Source organism: Nyctibius grandis, chromosome W, assembly GCF_013368605.1.
Source record: "Nyctibius grandis isolate bNycGra1 chromosome W, bNycGra1.pri, whole genome shotgun sequence".
Lineage (NCBI taxonomy): Eukaryota > Metazoa > Chordata > Aves > Nyctibiiformes > Nyctibiidae > Nyctibius > Nyctibius grandis.
In genome coordinates, this window is record NC_090694.1 from 15,056,339 (window position 1) to 15,078,407 (window position 22,069).

General features: G+C 46.8%; 1 protein-coding gene across 4 annotated transcripts in view; it reads left to right on the forward strand.

Annotated features, from left to right (window-relative positions):
• The first annotated feature begins 7,810 nt into the window (after nt 1-7,810).
• LOC137675689 (protein FAM219A) overlaps nt 7,811-22,069 on the forward strand; it is a 132,414-nt gene continuing 118,155 nt past the window's right edge. For all 4 annotated transcript variants that reach the window (XM_068421859.1, XM_068421860.1, XM_068421861.1 and 1 more), the window contains exon 1: nt 7,811-7,969. In XM_068421859.1, the coding sequence (XP_068277960.1) occupies nt 7,910-7,969 (60 nt within the window). In that variant the 5' untranslated portion in view covers nt 7,811-7,909. The remainder of the gene's footprint in view (nt 7,970-22,069) is intronic.

Genomic DNA, 22,069 nt, shown 5'->3' on the forward strand with positions numbered 1-22,069 from the left:
AGCTACAGAAAAAAAAAAAGTTAACAGACTATTATTAGCATCTCAAAGAAGCACTCAGAAGTTGGAAAATGTGAGAATTAAGGTTGCTGATGCAACCTTCAGTTCATCCCATTGGGCACAGGCATTATGATACACAGCTTAATTCCATAATCATATACCTTGTTTTTTGTAGGTTCCCTGCCTTACTTAAGCTCTCCCAGGCTTACAAGCATGGACAGAGTTCAGACAACAAGCTGCTACTAGTATTTTGGTTTATGTTATTCAGCATCTAGAATCTTTTTTTTTTTCCCCTGATGTAGCCTAAGTCACTCAGGAAAGAACATTTCAATCCAAACAGTAAAATTTTGGCAAATTCTATATAAACTGAAGATGGTCTTGCTAGATAAAGAATCAACAGTCTTCGTAAATCTTCCTAATAACGGTGCTACTGTCCCTGCCTTTAATAATAATAAACAAGAAGAGGAGTGTGAATAATTATGAGGAATTTATATTAGGCAAAAAGAGACATTGTTGCTAGGGAACTAAGGAACAGGTAGGAGGCATTAAAGAATTATAAGGAGTTTCTCACCTCCAGGTCATCATCATAACTCTGACCACCCTTGGAGGTGCTCCACTGCTACAGCAAGAAATGCCAAAGTGAAGTTATGCATGCTAAAAATGTTTTACTCTGATGACCGTCATACATTAAATGACCAGATTATCATAGTTCCCACAGTGAAAAGACATTAGAAGCCCATAACAGCCATAATACCTAAATTAAGGCTATAGAAAACTCAAGCAACTGTTCTTTTCTGGACCTTTTTTCCAGGATGTGTTTATGATAGCAGCACTTAGAAATTCCTCCCTGGGCCAGGCATCGACTATGATACAAGACAAATTGACTATTGACTACAGCAAAGATACAGTAATCCAACAGGATGATACAGATGAAGAGAGGAAACAGCTGAACAGTGATGTTTTAAATGCCATTTAATTTTCCTTTCCCTTGCCACAGCTCCCTCTCATGCAGACAAGCCATCAGGAGATGCAAATAGCTGCAAAATCAAGTCCTTCAGCAGGAAGTTTTCCTGTTGCTGGCCTATCCCACAAGCATTTCTAATTGTATTTTTAGGTAGGATGCTTGGGTTGTCTCCCAATGAAATTTCTCTAAATATTTTTTTGAGTTATAAAACAGGAAAATTAAAATAAGAATAAACTACTGGCTACTTTCCAAAGGATATTGCTGTAAAAGAAAAAGGGACTACCAGGCTGCTATTTAGGAAGAGCATCTTATTTCTGCATCCCAGAAACATGTAATTGGAGGGCAAGCATCAGAGATGCAATGTCTGGTGGAAGTTTTGCCCTCAACACCCTAGTAAAGTGCTTCCAGCTTGGCCTGAAATGAGGAAAATAAAGCATCGTACTCAACCATCCATTCAAGTCTTGTCCTTCTTGCTTACTCTGTCCACAGTGATAGAAAGAAATCACACTCTCTTTTTGTTGGTGATGTAACAGCTACTAATTACTGATCTGAGACTCATTAACCGATTTTATACAAAATAGACAGGACTATCAGTACCTGCCTTCTTGACTAAATAGCAAAAGCTCGGAAGCTTTTTCCAAGTCCTAGAACAATCACATCTGGTTCTTTTGTGACAGCTATTTTCTACGGCCCTACTTTTCAACTGTTTCACCCTCCACTGCAGAAAACCTCTGAATTGTCAGTAGCAATGCTGATGGTACATAAATCATCTTGGTATCCTAGGAAGCAGAGGTTTACTCCCAAGAGCAAGTGTCCATTTAAGAACCAGGTCAAATCCTCAATTTGTGACCGCAGAAATCCTTCAGGAAGAAATGTGTCTATCTCTCACGTTCAGATCCAAGGCCTGCCCTGACTAATCAAATAAGAGATGCAATGATGCTACCACATCTGCTGTCCTGCCAGACAGGATGAGGCTCCTCACTATGGCCTTTGCTGGTGTCCTGGTTTCATTGGGATTTGGTTTCACTTTGTGGCCAGCCATGGTGATCAAGGCCATTAGCAGTTAAATGCAGGGCAGCTGACTCAGGCTGGCCCACAGGTGTATTCTATATCATTAACATCAAGTTCACTATAAAAGGGAAAGCTTGCTGGGGAGAGGTGGGGCTGTTTTTGTTCTTCTCTCCTCTAGCCTTCTTCTTTCTCATTCCCAGCAATTACTATTCCTGGAGCAACTTGCTGCAACTTTGTAGCCAAGTATAATTTTGTGTGTTTTATATTATTATTTATTTGTTTCTTTATTTTATTAAATCTGTTTAATTTTAACCCATGAGCCTCCCTCCTTTTCCCAATTCCCTTCCTCATTTGGGGAAGGGACATGGAGTGAGAGAAAAACTTTTATTGTTTAGCCCTGGGTGTGGGCTAAATGTAGACAGCTGGGTGGTACATCCTTCTACTATACTGTCAGAATAGACTACCCCTTCCAGATTAGCTCTTGCAACTGGTCACTACAAGGTGAGGAGCCAGACATACCACTATACAATAACTCCTTGAGTAAAGTGAAATTTCTACCTATGCTTAAAGCATAAGGTGGGCTGAGCAGATCTGGATTTGCAGATCCAGCTTAAAATACCAGAAAACCCAGAGGCAGGAATGATGCAGGTTGATTACTCTGCAAAGCTGAGCTGTCAGTTCATATTAAGCAAATTTTCCAAGGGCTGAAAATTGATTACATATTAATGAAACACCCAAAGGGCAATGACAAACCCAGACTATGTTTGTGTTTTTTTTAAGATCATTAGACATTCCCACAGCCTTTCTGCTCCCCATACTACCTGTCACCATAAGACAATCAGACTACAAGGCTAAGCAATCACAGAATGCTCCTGCTAATTTTACTTTATCCTTCCCAAGCAGAGACATTATCATTCCTGCTTCCTCTAGAGCACAGCAGTTAACATGTAACTTGGGGGGGGGGGGGGGGGGCTAGAAGACAGGAGAGCAAAACCAGCCCCACATCTCCCCAGCAAGCCCTCCCTTTTAGTGAACTTGATGTCAATGATATAGAATACACTTGTGGGCCAGCTTGGGTCAGCTGCCCTGGGTTTAACTGCTAATGGCCTTGATCACCATGGCTGGCTACAAACTGAAACAAAATCTAACAGAAACTTGATTCTATAAATTTTATCCCCACAAAACCAGGACATTACCAGCAGACATCCATTTACACACACTAGGGAGGCCAATTTAAGAGCTATTTGCCAACACATTTTATAATCTGTTTTCTGAGAGACACTAAACTGAGTGTTTATTTTATATTCCATGGATGGTTTAATGCATGTTTAAGAGCCAACAAACACCTTAAAAGCCTTTGCTGGCAAAAAAGTAAAATGTGGCTGATTGTAGACTGCATTCGGGGAGGGGGTCTCTTTGTTTCTCTTTGACAACTTGCTGAACAGCAAAGCAGCTGCTTACATGTCAGTGGGTGCATGTCAAGTGTAACGAGAAATGCCTCACTGTCCAAATTCCGATGCTTTCTTAAAACTGCATAAGTTACCTGTTGCTGACAGTGGAGTTGACCCTAAGTGATAAGTCCAGTCAGTCTGGTTTTATGCACTGTAAATGCAAAGAAGTGTATGCAATGTCAGTTAAGAAACCATAGCCAAATCTTGCTTCTCCTTGGGGTGGCTTCAGCTGCAGAGGTATACAGTGGCACAGGGTGCTCTCCACTGCTCAGACAAGGCTTTTCCTTGAGCCACAAAGCAAAGACATGGAAGTCTGGAACCAACAGCATACCTGATAACCATGTTTAAAATAACTGCTTTTATAAATCTCAAAATTGTTGGCCACTTCCTCTCACCACCCAGGACCACGCATGGGACTGACATGGGGCTCATGGGGTGCTGTTCCCTGTCCTATCAACTTCCTGCATGTTCTTGTACATGCCACACAGATCAGTGTTTTTAAAGAATACTACACTTCTGGGTGTCCTGCTTGTCATACTCAAGATCTCATTTTTAGGAGAGCTGAGAATCTAATTCTTCCATTCCCTTCAGTCTGATTTAGGGATGTTGGCTTATGCCTTTACATAATTCTGCATATTCCCAAAATGCTGTGGGGCATAACACATTTCAGACCTGAAAGGAAGTATGTTATTGAAGTACAGAGCATACATAAGTATTATTATTTACAAAGCTGCATTGGGAACACAAAGATCCAGGCACATCCAATTATTTTAACAGACTGAACACTGAAATACATTTCTTGTTAATGTACACAAACATACAAGAGCCTAAAGATGCTTCTAATTAATGATTCATCCAGAAGGCCACTACCTTTATCTCTGATGGCCAACCAGCTTTTGACATATTTTCACCCAAGAATATAGGAGATTCCATTCAAAGAAAAAGAAAAAGACATCAGGTGGCTGGAGATTGAACTGGAGGCTGAAGTCACCCAGATGAAGAAATAAAGAGTTAAATAAAGCAAGAAACTGATGCCAGAGGAGAAGGCAGATACAAGACAGGCACAGAAGAACGGCAGGCAACCACCACCTGTAAGGGAAAAGAAGAAGAAAAAAAGAATTGATCACAAAGCACTTGAAGAACGCACAGCCATGAAAGCGAAAGAGGGGCTGGAAGTGACACACGCTAAAAGGGAAGGACCTGATAGTAACTATCTTGGCTTTGAGAACAATCTCAGGAAGAAAATTTTCAAAGGGAAAGCAGTCAGCAACAAAAAGACAAGGAAGCAGAGCAGAACAAAGCAATACATAGGAAATAGAGGAATGAAAAGCACAGGGACAGGTGAAAAGAGCATAGTGCTAGAGGAGAATTTGCAATGAAAGGGAGAAGGATGGAAAGCCTATGGAAATGATGCTCAGCAGTAAAAAGCCTCCCTGGCAAGTAGCAGGCTTGTTTCCTGCCTCACTATGAACACTGGCAGAGAAGAGGAACGTATTTGACAGAAGTGCAGGAGCTTACTCACTTATTTTCAAAGGAGATTTTCTTGTCAAGAACTGTGATCTAGACCTTGACTCACAAATTAATTTTATAGTGGTCATCAGGGCTCAGTAAATACTAATCATCAGGCCCTGATCGGGTGGTGAGTAGTGCAAAGGCACAGCCATCCACTCCCTGAACTCTCAAAACCACTGAGATGAGGGCTATATTTTGAGTCAGGGAAAATGAGGCAAAAGCCTCTGGACTCCAGAGCCAGCTAGTCATCAACACAATTCCTCCACTGCAAGAATATTCTAGTAGATAAAAGGACATGAAACAGCAATCAGATTTAACAAGCTCAAGGCAAATATAGGAAAGGCAATACAGGACAAGTTAAAATTATTTTCTTTTAAGTTATTGTAATGAAAGTTATGTGAAAAGCCAAAAATCCAAAGAGTTTAAACAGTTTATGATGTTTCAAGAGCTTTAAAATAAAATTAATACCTTTACAGCACATTAATTAAGTTTTTCAAATAACATGTGAATCAAAGCCTCTCCTTTTCAGAATATTTGAGATAATGGCTACTGAAAATGATTGAAAATATTTATGCGGAAATTCCAAAAATAAAAGAAACTGAAATTCAGTGCAAACATTTCATCCCAGGTTTAGTTTATATTATTATTATTAATGGGTTTTACAATTTTAGCATAAACATCTTCAATATCTAGGACTGGATGTGGTCTTTGGTTCTGAATTTGTGCCCTTTGCAAACTTTATAAAGCCTTTTGCAACTTGATAATTACTAGTACTTCTTAGGAGAAGCATTAGGAATGTCACAGTGATCCTCTCTCTTATTCTTGCCAACTCTAAAGTCCACAAGCCCTTATACCACGTGTGCAGAAATACCCAGATGGCTCCCAGAGACATCAGGCCCATGCAGAACCATTTCAGTACTTCTGGTTTTCAGGCTCCAACCCTTGGTTGCAGGAGCAGGGAGATCTGGTCTGGCTCTGCAGAGTCAGCTCACACTTAGTGGGGTTTATTAGCTCAGGCTTCAGAGGTTGCATAGGTCTGTACAGAGTCTATACAGCCCTAGTGTGGATAAACCAGAGTCCAGATGAATCACCCTTGGGTAACTAGATGGGAATCAGATGATCAGCAAGGGTTGCTGTTCCCTCGTTGTTGAAAAAGCTCCTGCTGTCTGGACCCTGTCACAGACCACTGGGATTGTCCAGGGATTTCAGCTATCACCTCACAGCTCTGAACCATCACGTCGGTCCCTCTTTTTTTCCTTCTGCTTTCATTGGCCAGTTATGGCTTTCTGGCATGTGTTCTGGACTGAGGAATCAGGCTGCTTGTTCTCAGTCACTTCTGGGCCACCTATGCTAACCCTCTTTCCCCACCTCAAAAATCAAATACGTTGGGATTGACCTAAACCTCTTATGAAAAAGGTTTTATCTGCCAGGTCAGCTTCTGCTTTTAAATCACACACTTTGATACTCCAGTAATAGATGAGATCCAGGAATGAATCTGACTGAGCCCTTCATCCTGTGAGAAGATGCATGCAGACATGCCCACGCAGAGCCCAAAAGGCAGAGACTGAGGTCTCACAGACACACATCCACCCACACTGCTGCTCCCAGAGTAAGGTTAGGGCCACCAAGGTTAGCAGATTACCTCACTTCATTGTCTGAATTGAGAGAGACCAAATAGTAAAACAAAAGGAAAGTGATAAAAGTTACAGCTAAGTATAATTGAAAGCATTTTTTTAAACTTTTTAAAAACAGGGATTTCAACCTGTCAATTCAGTGTCCCTTAAAGATTCTCTGACAGACTGGGGACATCTTAAGTGCATTAAAACCTGCCCTGGAAGTGTCACATGCTGTAACAGTGACAAAATGGTGTGACATAATGATGTCCAAAATCCTTTGTAGTCTCACAGGGATGCAACAGTATAGTGACACAGTGTAGGGTGCTGCAGCTTTGGGACATGCTGGTTTGCCTGAGTAAGGTGGCAATGCATAGAAGTGCCACAGAACATACAGGGTGTCACTGGCAGGGTGATGACATACCTCAGTGCAGGGACAGAGTGATGCAACATGATGTAACCACACAGCAAGCAGTGCTAAGGAGGGGCTGTGCTGAGCCCCCGTGTCCCACCCAACCCTGCGGGGTTACAGCTCTGCGGGGCACCCTGGAGGGAAACGAGCTGGCTACGCATGGTGATGTAACATGTGGTGGCGTTGGGAATAGTGATGTCATTGTGGGCCTGGTGTCATACCAGTGACACTGTGGCACCCACTCAGAGCAGGAGCTGAGGGCAGCAGAGCCAGAGCAGGGCCGCAGAGTACGCTCCCTGGTGTGAACCTCTACCCCCCCGCAGCACGAGGCACTGCAGTGATGCCATTGGTGGGGTGACGTCACCACGACGCTATCACACGGCAGCGCGGCGCTGCCCTGCTACGATGCCCGCTCGGGACAGACCCTTACCTGCCGGTACCTGTCGCCCACCTTGGCTGACATGGCGGCTGCCGCAGCGACTCCCCGCCACCGACCGCTCCTCACGACAGCCCCGCGCCCTCCCGGCCAATCATCGGCCGGAAGTTGATAGCGGTAACCATGGCAACACGCCGGTAGCGGCGTGCGGCCAATCCGGCCGCAGAACACCGTCGGCGCTGGCTATTCCTTCCCCCCCCCCCTCCCTCCCCCTCCAAGTCTCCTCGCTCCCTCCGAGGGAGGGAATGGTACGTCCCGGTAGCAGCGGGGCGGAGGCCACAGGGAACCGAGCATCCAGGCCCCGGAATATTGTCAGAGGTTCCGCCCTCTTCATGAATATGCAAATGTGGGGCGGGGCGGTGGCGGCCGGACCCGGAAGCGGCGCGGCTGAGTCACTTCGGCGGTGATGAGATAGCATCTGCGGGTGGTGGTGTCGTTGTCATTGTTGTCTTTCGGCGCTTAAGGAGTCTCCCTGGATTCGCTATTCTTTCTTCTCGTCTCACCTCTACCACCATGATGGAGGAGATAGACAGGTTCCAGGTGCCCGCCGTTCACACCAAGATGCAGCCGCTGGTGAGGGGCGGGTGGGGCCGCGCTGTTCCCGGGAGCCCCTGTCTCGCTAGGGGGCTGGGGCGTTGGTGCTATAGGGGTGGTGGCGCTGAGGTTGGGGCTCGCGCGCCGAGGTCGTTGTGTAATGGTCGTCCCCTTAACGCCCCTGCTGGGCCTCGGGGCTGTGTTTAGCGGCGGTTGCTGTGTCATCTCGGGGCGCCCCGTGGTCACGGCTGCCCGTTCGGCCTTTCCGTCGTGCTCTTCTCCCCCGGCATCTTCCTGGGTGCTGTCGGTAACAACGGCAGAAGCCGCCCGCGGGGAGGGCGGGGGCAGGTAGGCGGGCGGCAGCGGCTCTGCTTCTGCCTCGGTTGAAACGTCGCTCTCCAAACGCAGCGGCGTCCCGGAGTGCCCCGGCCTGGCTGGCGCATGGGGCGGGTGTTTCCCGCCGCCTCGGCCGGTGGGCTCCAGCGCCGGGGAGGGGAGTGCCCCGGGAGAGTGGGAAGCGGCGGTAAGACCGAGGAGTCTGTCTGCGGAAGGACGGGCAGCTAGAGCATCTGAGCAGCTAGAGGCGCAGAGGACTGGTGGGGTTTTAATTGACTCTTACAATATACGTGAGATTTGGGGGAAGAATTAGGCAGTGTTTGTGCGCAGTCCGGTCTGAGAGATGCTCCCCAGGGACGGGATACCTGCACGGGATGGGTGTTAAAATACGTGTGTCTGGCGTGAGTTGTGGTATGAAGCTGCAGGATGCTCTCCATGACTGATTTTATAGCCGTTGCGCTTAGTGCAAAACTGCTATTAGATACTCGTGTGAAAAATCCAGGTGTTTTACAAAGAAACATCTCTGTCAGATTAGTTTTGCTCACATAAAATTATTTGTGTAAAAAAGCAATCTGTGAGGGGGTTGTGTTTTGGGATTTTTTTTTCCCCATGCTAGAGCATGTGTTTTTCATTTCAGGAGGTGCAATTATACTCGGTTAATGAGCTCTGAAGAAGTTGACATAATGGTTACGCTACTACATGGGACCCTGGGGAATCTTGCCAGAGAAGGAAGTATACAGGCTTGTGGGACTTTGTGGATGCATAAATGGGCAGGTCCTGGGCTTTTGGTAGCTTCTGAAATGACACTTATGAAGGAAGGCCAGCTGGCTGGCAGCCATGGGAGATGCTAGATCAGCACCAAGTAGTCCAAGACTTCTTATGAGCGTGCAGCTGCTTTGCTTTGATGCTACAGGCTTGCTTGTGTGTGTTGTGCCCCAGCTGCATTCTGCAGAACACTTGAGTGTGTTTATCTGTTTATATTTCCCATCCTACTACTTGTATGTTTTTTGTCAAGCAGAGGCAGCAGATAAAGCTGGTCCTCTTTATTCATGTTGAGGGCAGTAGGCATGGTAGTGAGATTAGCAAGTTTGGAAAAGCTGTTGGCAGACAAAAAAAATACACATAAGTATTTTCTAGAAACCCCATGATAATAGTAGAGGAGTGGAATTGGCATATGCATGCATGTTTGCATGGCCATGGAGCGACCAGAACCTGAAGAGGTTGTCTGGTCCAGCCTTGCTGTTGCAGGGTAGGATGGTATATTATGCAGCTGTGATAGTAAGCTTAGGAAGTAGGTTTCCTTCCCCTCTTGAGCAGCTAAGATTTAGGAAACTTTCACAAAGGGAGTTAATGCTTTCATTAAAAGAATACTCTGAACCTGTGCTTCAGGGTTTCAGATGATTTTTAACTAATGGAGTTCATAGTGAAACCTTGTGTATGTGAGGGGCTGTTGCTGTGACTGGATGTGTGAGATTCTTCCGTGTGCCTGGAAATGCTGGCATCGTGCTCATAAGTGGGACAGAACAAGTCTGGTACAGTATTTCCAGTGGCTTTGTCTGCTTTGTAGCTCCTGGTGTGTATCTTGCAAGTAGGGACTGGGTGCTTGCAAGAATACTTGCAGTTCAGAAGCTGGCTGAGGTTTATCATAGTAGTTTGCTTGGATAACACAATTCTGTCCAATACTGCTGCTTTGTTCTATTACAGTTACCATTTGTCCCTTCTCTCTTCCCCCCCCATCCCACACTTTCAAGTATAAAATAACCTTAGCATCTTGGGACTCTTCCCTCCCCCCCCTTTTTCCTTTTTTTAAATTATCTGTATGCCTTGGCTGTGCCTATAAAATAAGTAAGTGAATGGTTGGGCAAATGGAGACTTATGTGAAGAAGCCTCTACATGCTTTTAGAGGGCTATGTCTAAAGGAGCAACTACACAGGTGTCTTCATTTAACTGGCACCCAGGGCTAAACAGTAGCAGTTTTTCTCTCACCCAATGTCCCTTCCCCAAATGAGGAAGGGAATTGGGAAAAGGAGGGAGACTTGTAGGTTGAAGTTAACCAGATTTTAACGAAATGAAGAAATCAATATAAATGACCACACAAAAACAGACAAAAGTATACTTATCCACAGATCACTGGCAAGTTGTTCCAGGAATCACAACAAAGAAGAGACAAGGAGAGCATGAAAAACCCCACCTCTTTGCAGCAAACCCTCTCTTTTATAGTGAGCTTGATGTCAATGATATAGAATACACTTGTGGGCCAGCCAGGGTCAGCTGCCCTGCATTTAACTGCTGAGGGCCTTGATCACCATGGCTGGCCACAAACTGAAACCAAATCCCAATGAAACCAGGACAACAGGACTTATTAGAAAATAAGTATTTGTTTCAGGACAGTCACATCAAATATAGTAAATGTGTGAGTTAAAATAGAAGCTTCTGCTAGACCATTGCTGGGTCAGCGTGTTGTGTGGAAAAAAACTGATGTAAAAAGTTGGTGCTGATTGATTGTAGCATTGCTGTGCCTTGGTTCTGGCTTTGAGCTGCTCTGCAGGGTTTTGTCTCTCAGGGCAAATAGCCTCAAAGGACTGAACATACAGTGTTATTTCCTGGCCGATCTGTAAGGCATTCGAGGCTCTGAGCAAACTTAGACACAGCCCTTTTATTCACAAACATCCATACAGTTGTGTTCAGCAGAGATTTGAGGCTTTCCTGCACAGGGAGTTGTTTTGGCTGAGACTTTTTCTTGATTAACGTGTTGGTATTTTGCATGACATAGATCTGCAAATCAGCTAGTTTGCTTTCTAAGATATCACTGAACATGCATTTCTTAAACAGTCTTCCTTGCTGCTAGCCCTCCTGCTGCTGTCCCCCCATGTTACTTCAGGTTGCTGCGGGGTCAGATCCTACTTTAAATACTGGGGCACAGCCAAGTATGTTTGTGTGCAATTGCAGGTTTCTGTCCTTAGTGTGAGAGCCACTGAGCTTTGTGTGTGCCTGCAAAGAGACTGCAGATGAAGCAGCTGAGGAAAGATGTCTTGCAAACGCCCAGCGGAGGCTTGTAAGGTGCTTTCTGTGTGACAAGGTATAGATGTTGGCAAGGGGGTGACAGCAGGCACCAGCACACAGGTCATGGGACCACCTAAGATGTGACGCAGGCTGTCGCATCTATGACAAGTTGTACCAGAGGAGAGGAAAAGAGCCCCTGGAGAACTTCAAAACAACAACCCACCCATCAGCCCTACACACAGAGGAGTGAGCCACAGGCTTGTTGGGTGTTCAGTGGGTTGGAATTTCTGCCAAGAATTAAGCTGTAATTAGGCAGCAATAGGGCTGATAAAGAAATGCCAGAGGCCAGTGACCTTTAGCAAGACTTCTGATGGGAAGGTAGTCAAATCTTTTTCAAAGTCAGAGTTGTTGTGCCCCAAGTGCAGGACCTGACACTTAGCCTTGTTGAATCTCATACAGTTGGCCTCAGCCCATCGATCCAACCTGTCCAGATCCCTCTGCAAAGCCTTCCTACACTCCAGGAGATCAACACTCCCACCCAACTTAGTGTTATCTGCAAACTTACTGAGGGTGCACTTGATCCCCTCATCCAGATCATTGATAAAGATATTGAACAGAACTGGCCCTAGTATTGAGCCCTGGGGAACACCACTTGTGACTGGCCGCCAGCTGGATTAAACTCCATTCACCACAACTCTTTGGGCCCAGCCATCCAGCCAGTTTTTTTACCCAGCAAAGTGTACACCCATCCAAGCCATGAGCAGTCAGTTTCTCCAGGAGAATGCTGTGGGAGACAGTGTCAAAGGCTTTACTAAAGTCCAGGTAGACAACATCCACAGCCTTTCCCTCATCTACTAAGTGGGTCATCTTGTCATAGAAGTAGATCAGGTTAGTCAAGCAGGACCTGCCTTTCATAAACCCATGCTGACTGGGCCCAATCGCCTGCTTGTCCTGTACGTGCCCCATGATGGCACTTAAGATGATCTGCTCTATAACCTTCCCTGGCCCTGAGGTCAGACTGACAGGCCTGTAGTTCCCCAGATCCTCCTTCTGGCCCTTCTTGTAGATGGGAGTCACATTTGCTAATTTCCAGTCCCCTGGGACCTCCCTGGTTAGCCAGGACTGCTGATAAATGATGGAAAGTGGCTTGGTGAGCACTTCCACCAGCTCCCTCAGTACCCTTGGGTGGATCCCATCTGGCCCCGTAGACTTGTGTGTGTCTAAGTGGTGTAGTAGGTCTCTAACCATTTCCCCTTGGATTATGGGGGCTTCACTCTGCTCCCCGTCCCAGTCTTCCAGCTCACGAGGCTGGGTACCTGGAGAACAACTTGTCTTACTACTAAAGACTGAGGCAAAGAAGGCATTAAGCACCTCAGCCTTTTCCTCAGCCTTTGTCACTATGTTTTCTCCAGAATCCAGTAAAGGATGGAGATTCTCTTTGGCTCTCCTCTTGTGGCTAATGTATTTGTAAAAGCATTTTTATTGCCTTTTACAGCAGTGGCCAGATGAAGTTCTAGCTGGGCTTTGGCCCTTCTAATTTTTTCCCTGCATAGCCTCACATCATCCTTGTAGTCCTCCTGAGTGGCCTGCCCCTTCTTCCAAAGATCATAAACTCTCCTTTTTTTCTCAAGTTCCAGCTAAAGCTCTCTGTTCAGCCAGGCCAGTCATCTTCTCTGCCGGCTAGTCTTCTGGCATATGGGGACAGCCTGCTCCTGTGTTGGGGTCCACGCGAGGAACGAACTACAGCATACCAATATGATGCTCTAATAGTCCACTTTATTTTGGTTAACATACTCTTTTATAAGCTACATACTCTCTTATGTAACGGTTACACACTAAGCTATTGGCTACGAGTATTGTCCATAATCTGGCTGCGTGCCACCTCTACTGTTCTAATTGGATACTTACTATAAACTTAAGCAAGCCACATCCTTATGCTTTCTGGCTAACTCATGCTGTTACATAACAGTGTACTGGTATGTTCTCTCTATAACTTTCCCACGGTCCAGGCCCCTACATCTCCCCCTTTCTTTCTTAATATAAATGGCAATGGTTCTTGATATCATTCCCTGCAAACCTTCTATGATACAGAGTACCAAGACAAGAATGAATAGCAATACTTGTGCCAGGCCTTTCACTAGGCTGGCTATCCACCCTCCAATTCCCAGACCACCCAACCAGTTCGTCCAAAAACCCATGATGTTCCCGCATCTTCCGTTCTGGATTCAGATTCTGGAGTCACGGCCAGATGATAGGTGCAAGGCGGCGATCACACCTCCTCAAGGCCTCTGGTGTTAGAGTTGTCTGGTCCTGTAGCGTCGGCTGGTTCATCTAGCCACGGCTTCACCCATTTGGCCGGAACCCATTGGCAGTTATTTCCTGTGGAGACACAAGCATACCCTCTGCCCCAGGTTATTAATTGCTTTGGCCCTTCGCAAGTGCCTGATTCTGGGATGAATACCCTTACTGGTACGTTTGTATTACTGAAGTCTTTTTGATTTCCCTGCCCGTGAGCTATGGCAGGTGGTGTTTGCGAGTTCTGCTTAGGGTTTAGCCAATTTAATACAAACAATGTTTTACGTAGCACATCCTGTGGTCCCATCTCCCCCTGTTTTCGAATAATTTCTAAATGCTCTTTTAATGTGCGATGCGCACGTTCCACAATTGCCTGCCCTGTAGAATTATATGGAATACCGCGTACATGTGTAATACCCCATTTCTGCATAAACTCTGCAAACGATTCAGAGCAATAGGCAGGGCCATTATCAGTCTTAATTTGTTCTGGCTGGCCCGTTACTGCAATAGCTTGCAACAGATGTTTTTTAACAGCCTTAGCTGTCATGGAGGTCAGGGCTGTAGCCCACATGTGACCGGAGCAGGTGTCAATTGATACATGGATATATTTGAGTCGGCCAAAGGCAGCATATTCGGTGATGTCTGTTTGCCAAATCTGTCTGGGATTTGCTCCTGCAATCTGTAACACAGGTATTCTAGCACAATCAGGGCAAGAAGCTATAATCACCCTTGCATCAGTCTTTGTCAATTGGAATTGCGATCGTAATGCTGCTGCAGATTGGTGAAAAAATTGATGAGATTGCCGAGCCTCTGTTAATTTTGCCTGTGGGGATCTGTCCACTGGAAACGTGAATACCAACTGATCGGCTCGGGAGTTTCCTTCCACCAAACCTCCGGGTAAACTGGTATGGCTTCTAATGTGGGTGACAAATACCGGGTGTAGACGGTGTTGCATTTCATGCCATAGGTCGAGAAAGGCTTTGAACAACAGTTCATTGGCGATATGGCGAAGCAACGATCGGTGTATGCGTTTCACAACCCCTACCACGTATAGGGAATCCACTACCAAATTTAAGGGTGCTTCGCGCCACTTTTGTAAGGCTAGGAGTACAGCTTGTAATTCTAAAACCTGAGCAGATCCTTCTGCTACGATGACATGTTTTCTTCATTCTCCCTGTTCTTGCCAGACAAATACGGCTTTTCCGGTGCGGCTACTTGCATTGGTAAACACCGTGATTGCTTGCAACGGTTCACTGACGACAAGAGGCCGTTCTTCCAGCGATATGTGAGTTTTAAAGATGGGGTGTGACAGATAGTGATTGACAATCTGCATCGTTGTGTTCAATAGGGCTAAGGACATAAGTTTTTCTCGTTGACATACATCTGGTAGGTAGTCGAGGCTGATTGGAATAACAAGCTTATCAGGTGTTCGTCCAGCCACAGCTAATAGCCGTGCAGTCCCTTTGAGAATGACTTGAGCGATAGCTTCCCACCTTGTGGTGATAGTCTTTTTACCATGAGAGGGTAAAAACACCCATTCCAGCACTTGAAGTGGATTTGACTGAGATGGGTCGCATTGTCCTAATATGCCTGACACTTCAAGGTCCGTGTTATAAATGTACAAGTCCACGGGTAATTCAGGCACTACTCGTGAAGCACAAGACAAGGTAATATTTTGAGTTATTACTTGCAGTGCAGATCGAGCTGCTTCTGTGAGCTCGCGGGATTCTTGAGGTGCGGAACCCTTCTGAAGCATTTCAAGGAAAGGTTGAAGGTCTGCATTAGTGATGCCGCAGACAGTCCTTATCCACTGAATGTCTCCCACTAATTTCTGTACATCGCTCAGGGTCTTTACATTTGCTCGAATCTCCAATTTCTGAGGTCGAACAGTGGATTCGGTAAGCGATATCCCTAGATATTTCCAAGGTGTTGACAGCTGCACCTTTTCCGGGGCTGTGACCACGCCCCACTTTTCCAGATCCGACTTCAATTCTTCTACCGCTTCGCTGGCGATGGTTCCCTTTTGACAAAGTAGCAAGTCATCCATATAATGGTAAATCAGCATTCCCTCATGCGTCTTTCGAAATTTCTGTAGAGCCAGATCCACGTACCACTGACAAATTGTTGGAGAATTCTTCATACCTTGTGGCAATGCTACCCAATGATATCTCTTCGCTGGTGCTGCACGATTTATGGAGGGAACTGTAAATGCAAATTTTTCACAGTCATCCGGATGCAAGGGTATCGTGAAGAAACAGTCTTTGAGGTCGATCACAACGATATCCCATCCTCGTGGTAACATAGTAGGTGTAGGGAGCCCTGGCTGTAATGGGCCCATGTCTTATATGACAGCATTAACAGCCCTTAAATCTTGCAGTAATCTCCATTTCCCTGACTTTTTAGGTATTGTAAATACAGGTGTGTTCCATGGACTTGTTGAGGGTACTAGGTGACCTGCATCAAGTTGTTCTTGCACCAACTCCTGTAAGTGTGCGAGCTTTTCTTCGGGTAGCGGCCATTGGTCCACCCAGACGGGTGATGTTGTTAACCAAGTAAGCTTCAGTGTAGGTCGGGTGCTGCTCGCCACAATGGCCGCTTCTAAAAAGGCGTTTGGAGAAAGCATCCCCATTGCGAAAGCACATCTCGCCCCAGAATCCAAATAGTGGTATGTAACACATACGGTCAAACTCGAGCTGTTATTTTCTCCTGACAGTCCTCGATTGTCACAAAACAAGTGCTTACATGTGTGGGTGAAGCACCTCCGATTCCGACCACAGTGGTATTAACTGATTCAAGAGGCCATGCTTCTGGCCAGGCCGCACGAGGAACTATGGTAACATCAGCTCCAGAGTCCAACAACATCTGCTTCTCGGTTAACGTTATGTTTCTGGGTCCTCTGATATTAACTGTTCGACGGGGTTTGGCAGCAGTTATTTCATGCACAAATGCGATTGTGGGGGCTCCAGTGGAACCAAAACCTTGATCCCCTCTGGCGTTGTCAATGGTTCTAGGAACGCTGGATCGGAATGGAACTAATTGAGCGATTCTAGTTCCTTGTTTCAACGTCACAGGTGGGTTTAATGCTCGCAACATGATTCCAATTTGTCCAGTGTAGTCCGCGTCGATGATGCCTGGTAGTACCAGAAGACCTTGTTTGGTAGCTGATGATCTTCCTAACAACAATCCACTGAGTCCACAGCCTAAAGGTCCGCTAACGGTTGAGGGAATTACATGTACGGCGCTATCTGTAATTGTTACATCTGATCCCACGGCCAAATCGACGCCTGCGCTTCCTCTGGTGGAAGCTGAGAGCTCTGAGAGACAGCCTGAATGGGGTAGGCTGCTGGACGGTATTGTGGTGTCATCGCGCCCCGTCCCCAGGTGCTGTTTCTCCAGTTTCCCTGCAACGGGGTTCTATCTTTTCTAAATCTTGATTGGCAGTCCTTTGCCTGGTGCCCAATTTTATTGCAGCGATTGCACACACTTGCAAGCCCAGCGGATCCTCCGGGGTTGCTCCCTTTGTTTGGGGTATTTTTCTTGGGGCAATACCGCTTCATGTGTCCCTTTTCTCCACACCGATAACGTCCTGTCCCGGATGGGCCTCGGTTTTCTTTCCCTGTTTTCCATGGTGGCTTGAAAATTGCGGCTAAGGCATCAGCATGGACTTGAGCAAGAATCCGCGCCTTTTCCACCTCCTCTTGCAGTATTGGAACTCTGCTACAAGCCTCAACCATCTCTGCCAATGTGGCCGTCTTTCCCAAACTGGCAAGAATCTGCCAACGTTGTGGGTTTGCATTCATGACTGCTAAATCCTTTCTGATTGCGGCCTTAGCTTCAGGAGTTAAATTTGGCGATGCATCAATGGCATCTTTTAAGCTATCAACAAATTGCATATAAGGTTCACCCGCCTTCTGTTTGATCGTCATGTAAGGGGGCTTAGGTGTCCCTATATTTGGCAGCTCCTTCAATGCAGCCAATGCTAAGGCCTGTGATTGTTGTAACACTTGCGGATGTAAAGCAGCTTGTGTCGCACCATCGGCGTACTGACCTTTCCCTAATAGTGCGTCAAGCGATGCCAGTCTCAAGGGATCCCCTTCCTCTCGGCGTACGTTATCAATAGCGGCTATCTCCAGTTTTTGCTGCCACTTTTCCAAAAATAACAGGTATGCAGTGGGTGGCAACATCAGTTCGCCAAGAGCACGTATGTCCACTTGTGTTAATGTTTGGTTTTTAGAGAATGATGTTAGCAACTGCATCACATGTTTATTGTCCATTCCGTACTGCATTACCGCTTCTTGTAACTGCTTCACAGTTTTCCAATCAAACGGTGCCCATTGACGACGATCTCCCTGTGTGAAAACTGGCATTGCGGTGATACTAGGCGGTAACATTACTCCTTCGATGGTAGCCTCTCGAATGACTCCCCGCCATCGTTGCCCTGGATCATAACCGGGTAATGCTGCAGGCCGTGTATTCTGTTCATCACCAGGATCATCGGAATCTGAAGAGTCTGGCAGTGGTGTAGATGGAGCTCGAGCTCCCCCTGCTGGTCTTCGAGTGCTATGCTCTTGCCGCGGCGGGTCAGTCAGTCGGCGCATGCGCGAACGAGAAGACGACGTCCCGCCCTGGGGAGGCGACGGCCCGTCCAGGCCACTCCCAAATCTGTCGCGTAGGTACGCGTCAGCTGCTGCCTCCTCCCAGTCTCCGCTCTCCACACAAATTTTCGCCCACTTCCGGATTCTTTCCTCTTTGTGCTTTAGCTCTGCCGGAGTAAGTTCCGGTTCTGCTGGCGGAGCTAACTGCTTCTCGGTAGCCTGTCCGAGAGCCTCTAACCCACTAGATATCGCCTGCGAGGCTTTATTGTAAGCGAGTTGCCGCGATGTTTTACTAGCTTCTCCATTTTTTTTTAATAGTTCCTGCATTTGCTGTTCTTGTCCCTGCAGTAACTCTCGCAAAGGCGCGTAACTGTCCGCTTCGGGAGCGGTGTCTGACTCATTTGTTTCTACTTCCATGGGGAGGGGTACAGTTTCAGGATTCACCGGTGGCTGTTTGCCTCCGGCAGCCTCCGGAGGGGGTACCGAGACCCCAGATGTCACCTCTGGCCCCATTTCATAAGGCATTAACGGGGCTAACGGGACTGTTGATTCTCCACCCCAAAACTCTACCTCAAGCGCGGGGTAAGTGGCAGGTGCCGAGGCTGCGGCGGTGGGGGGAGCGGGAGGCACCGAGCCCGCGGCGGGGGGGGGGGGGTGGGGGAAAAAGTATCCGAAAGTTCTCGTAGGGAGGGGCTACCTCTACAGGGTACGCTGGTAACTGCTCTTTTTCTTCTGGTTTTGTTAGTGCTTTTTTGAGAGCAGATCGCACTTTCGCCTCCGAGGACATAGCCTCCAGCATATCCCTCACTTTCTTCCAAGATTTAGCTAGCTTTCTAGCCTTTTTATTTCCCACCGTGACTAATTTCCAAAGTTCTTGCCCTAGATCGTCCCAGCAAGCTGCAGGAAACCTCTTTGCTGGCCCCATTCCAGCAAAGCTTCTACTTCTTTTCTTTTTATCTTAATCTCAGTTTGCGTGGCTATCTGCAGAATACATTCCACCGCCGCCTTTTCCAGTGCAGATACTGCACCCCCCATCTTGCCGTTAATCACGTAGACCTACGGCTTCCCGTCTCTCTCGAACGGCCCGGCTCACCTCCGCCGATACGGCAGCCACCCTCGCATCTTTCGTCTGGTCCCCCTTCTTTTCCGATGCGAAGATCACGTCGGGGTCACCACAATGTTGGGGTCCACGCGAAGAACGAACTACAGCACACCAATATGATGCTCTAATAGTCCACTTTATTTTGGTTAACACACTCTTTTATAACCTACGTACTCTCTTATGTAATGGTTACACACTAAGCTATTGGCTACAAGTATTGTACACAATCTGGCTGCGTGCCACTTCTACTGTTCTAATTGGATACTTACTATAAACTTAAGCAAGCCACATCCCTATGCTTTCTTGCTAGCTCATGCTGTTACATAACAGTGTACTGGTATGTTCTCTCTATAACTTTCCCACGGTCCAGGCCCCTACACTCCTGCACCTTTAAGATTTCCTTCTTGAAGAGTGTCCAGCCTTCCTGGACCCCTTTGCCCTTCAGGACTGCCTCCCAAGGGACTCTGTCAACCAGGCTTCTAAACAGGCCACAGTCTGCCCTCTGGAAATCTAAGGTAGCAGTTCTGCTGACTCCCTTCCTTACTCCTCCAAGAATCAACAACTCTACCATTTCATGATCGCTATGCCCAAGACGGCCTCCAACCATCATGTCACCCACAAGTCCTTCCCTGTTCACAAACAACAGGTCCAGCGGGGCACCTTCCCTAGTTGGCTCATTCACCAGCTGTGTCAGGAAGTTATCTCCCACACACTCCAGGAACGTCCTAGACTGTTTCCTCTCCACTGTATTGTATGTCCAACAGACATTCGGTAAGTTGAAGTCCCCCACGAGAACAAGGGCAACTGATTGTGCGACTTCTCCAAGCTGCTTATAGAATATTTCGTCTATACATGAAGGTGTATCAAGATAATTCTTGAAGATCCTGCCTCCATAACATAGTTTGGTTTCAGAAGGAGAGGAGGCTTATGCTCTCCTCCAAATACAATTAGGATCCCATATTTCAGGTTCACTGAAAATCAGCAGTAGGATAGAGAGACCCAAACAAGTGCCCCACTGTCGGAAGGACAGACAGAATTCAGGCAGGCTGGGGTACACATGGCAGCTGCTCGCAAGCCAGCCTGGTCCGGGTGCTGCTTCCTGTCAGTGGTGATCTTGGAGGGATGTTGCAGCGAGCTGGGGAGATGATGGTTAAAGGGCAAAATAAACAAACTGAAACATGGGAAGTTCCATCTGAATATGAGGAGGAACTTCTTTACTTTGAGGGTGACAGAGCACTGGAACAGGCTGCCCAGGGAGGTTGTGGAGTCTCCTTCTCTGGAGATATTCAAAACCTGTCTGGATGCAACCCTGTGCAACGTGCTCTAGGTGAACCTGCTTTGGCAGGGGATTGGACTAAATGATCTCCAGAGGTCCCTTCCAACTCTTACCATTCTGTGATTAAATTGCTCTGTGAAAAGCCTCAGTTAAAATAATGCTGGCTTTTCCCTCTCCCACACAGATTTAGATTGAATCAAAGCTGTGTTTGGGAGAAGAACCATATTGGAGAAACCTCCACTAGTGTTTCAGATCCTTTAAATGAATTAGCTGTCCATCACATCGTAACAGAGTATAGCCACTCAAGTCCTGATGTGCTCAGTTTTCAGAGTTCCTTCTTTTCTTTGTACGGGCTTGCTTCAAAATTTAAGTCAAAACAAAAATTCATTCCTCTCTTGCAGCCCCAATGTTCTGGGGCAAAGTGCAGTGACTGTGCCTTTGACAAAGTAATCTGTCACTCAACTTTTGTAGTATGTGGGCATCCCACAGGAGAGTGGTGCCTTGGCAGCCTGGCTTTGAGAGTAGTCCCTCTTCAGGCCCCTCACCTGGTGTGGGCAGGGACGGTTGTGATTAGCAGCCTACCAGCCAGATTCAGTGCAAACCATCTCCTTCTCACAGCAGTGCTGGGTAATGATCTCTGTGTGTTTCATGCCCTGGGAACTTTGTGCAAACACATTCGCATATGGTGGTTAACAAGGAAGTCCTAAATGTTTCCAGCCTAAAGAGTAGCTGTGAAAGCAGTAGCCAAAGCAGGGGTGGGTCAAATGCAGGCAGTCAGCAGAGATGGTGATGCTGTGGACTAAAAAGGGTCACTCCACCACACATGGCACTGATAGATTGAGCCCTGGAATGCTGAGATGCGCTCGCTCAGCCACTTCTGCAGGGAAGGCAGTTCACTGTGCTGTGCTTGTCCCTGTGGAGATAAGCTGTTCTCTCTGCACAGCCCAAGGTGTCCCTCCTAGCACTCCCCTGTCTCTGCCACCAGGCTGCAGCTCTAGGGATGGTTTTGCTAACCACTAATTGCCCATTTCATTCAAACAGGGAAGGAAGGGTCTTGGTGGATGTAGCTTTTTACCCATTATCTTAGATTTCAGAGCTGCTCTCTGTAACACTGCAGTGCAGGAGAGGCTCATCTTATTGTGTTCAGATAGAGCTGTGAAACATAAGTTGTGATCTGTAAACCCTCACCCTCCTGGGGTCCCTCTTGCTGGCTGTGTGCAGCCAGAGTGGGGCAGCATCCTCTTAGCTGGCTGAGAATGGTGGGAAAGGGAGAGGAGGGACAGTGCTTGAGGACAACAGAGTAGGTTCATTCTCCCATAAACCTGTTTCTCCTTTCTCCACACTGACCTGGTCTTCAAGAAAGGGCACAAGCTTCAGGAAACTTGGACACTTGTTTTCCATGAGGCAGAGTGCTGGAATAGGTGGAGTAGCACAGGTGTTCTGGAGCTCATATATAGGGCTCAAGAAACACACACTCCTGATATCTCACAGAATCACATAATGTTAGGGATTGGAAGGGACCTTGAACGATC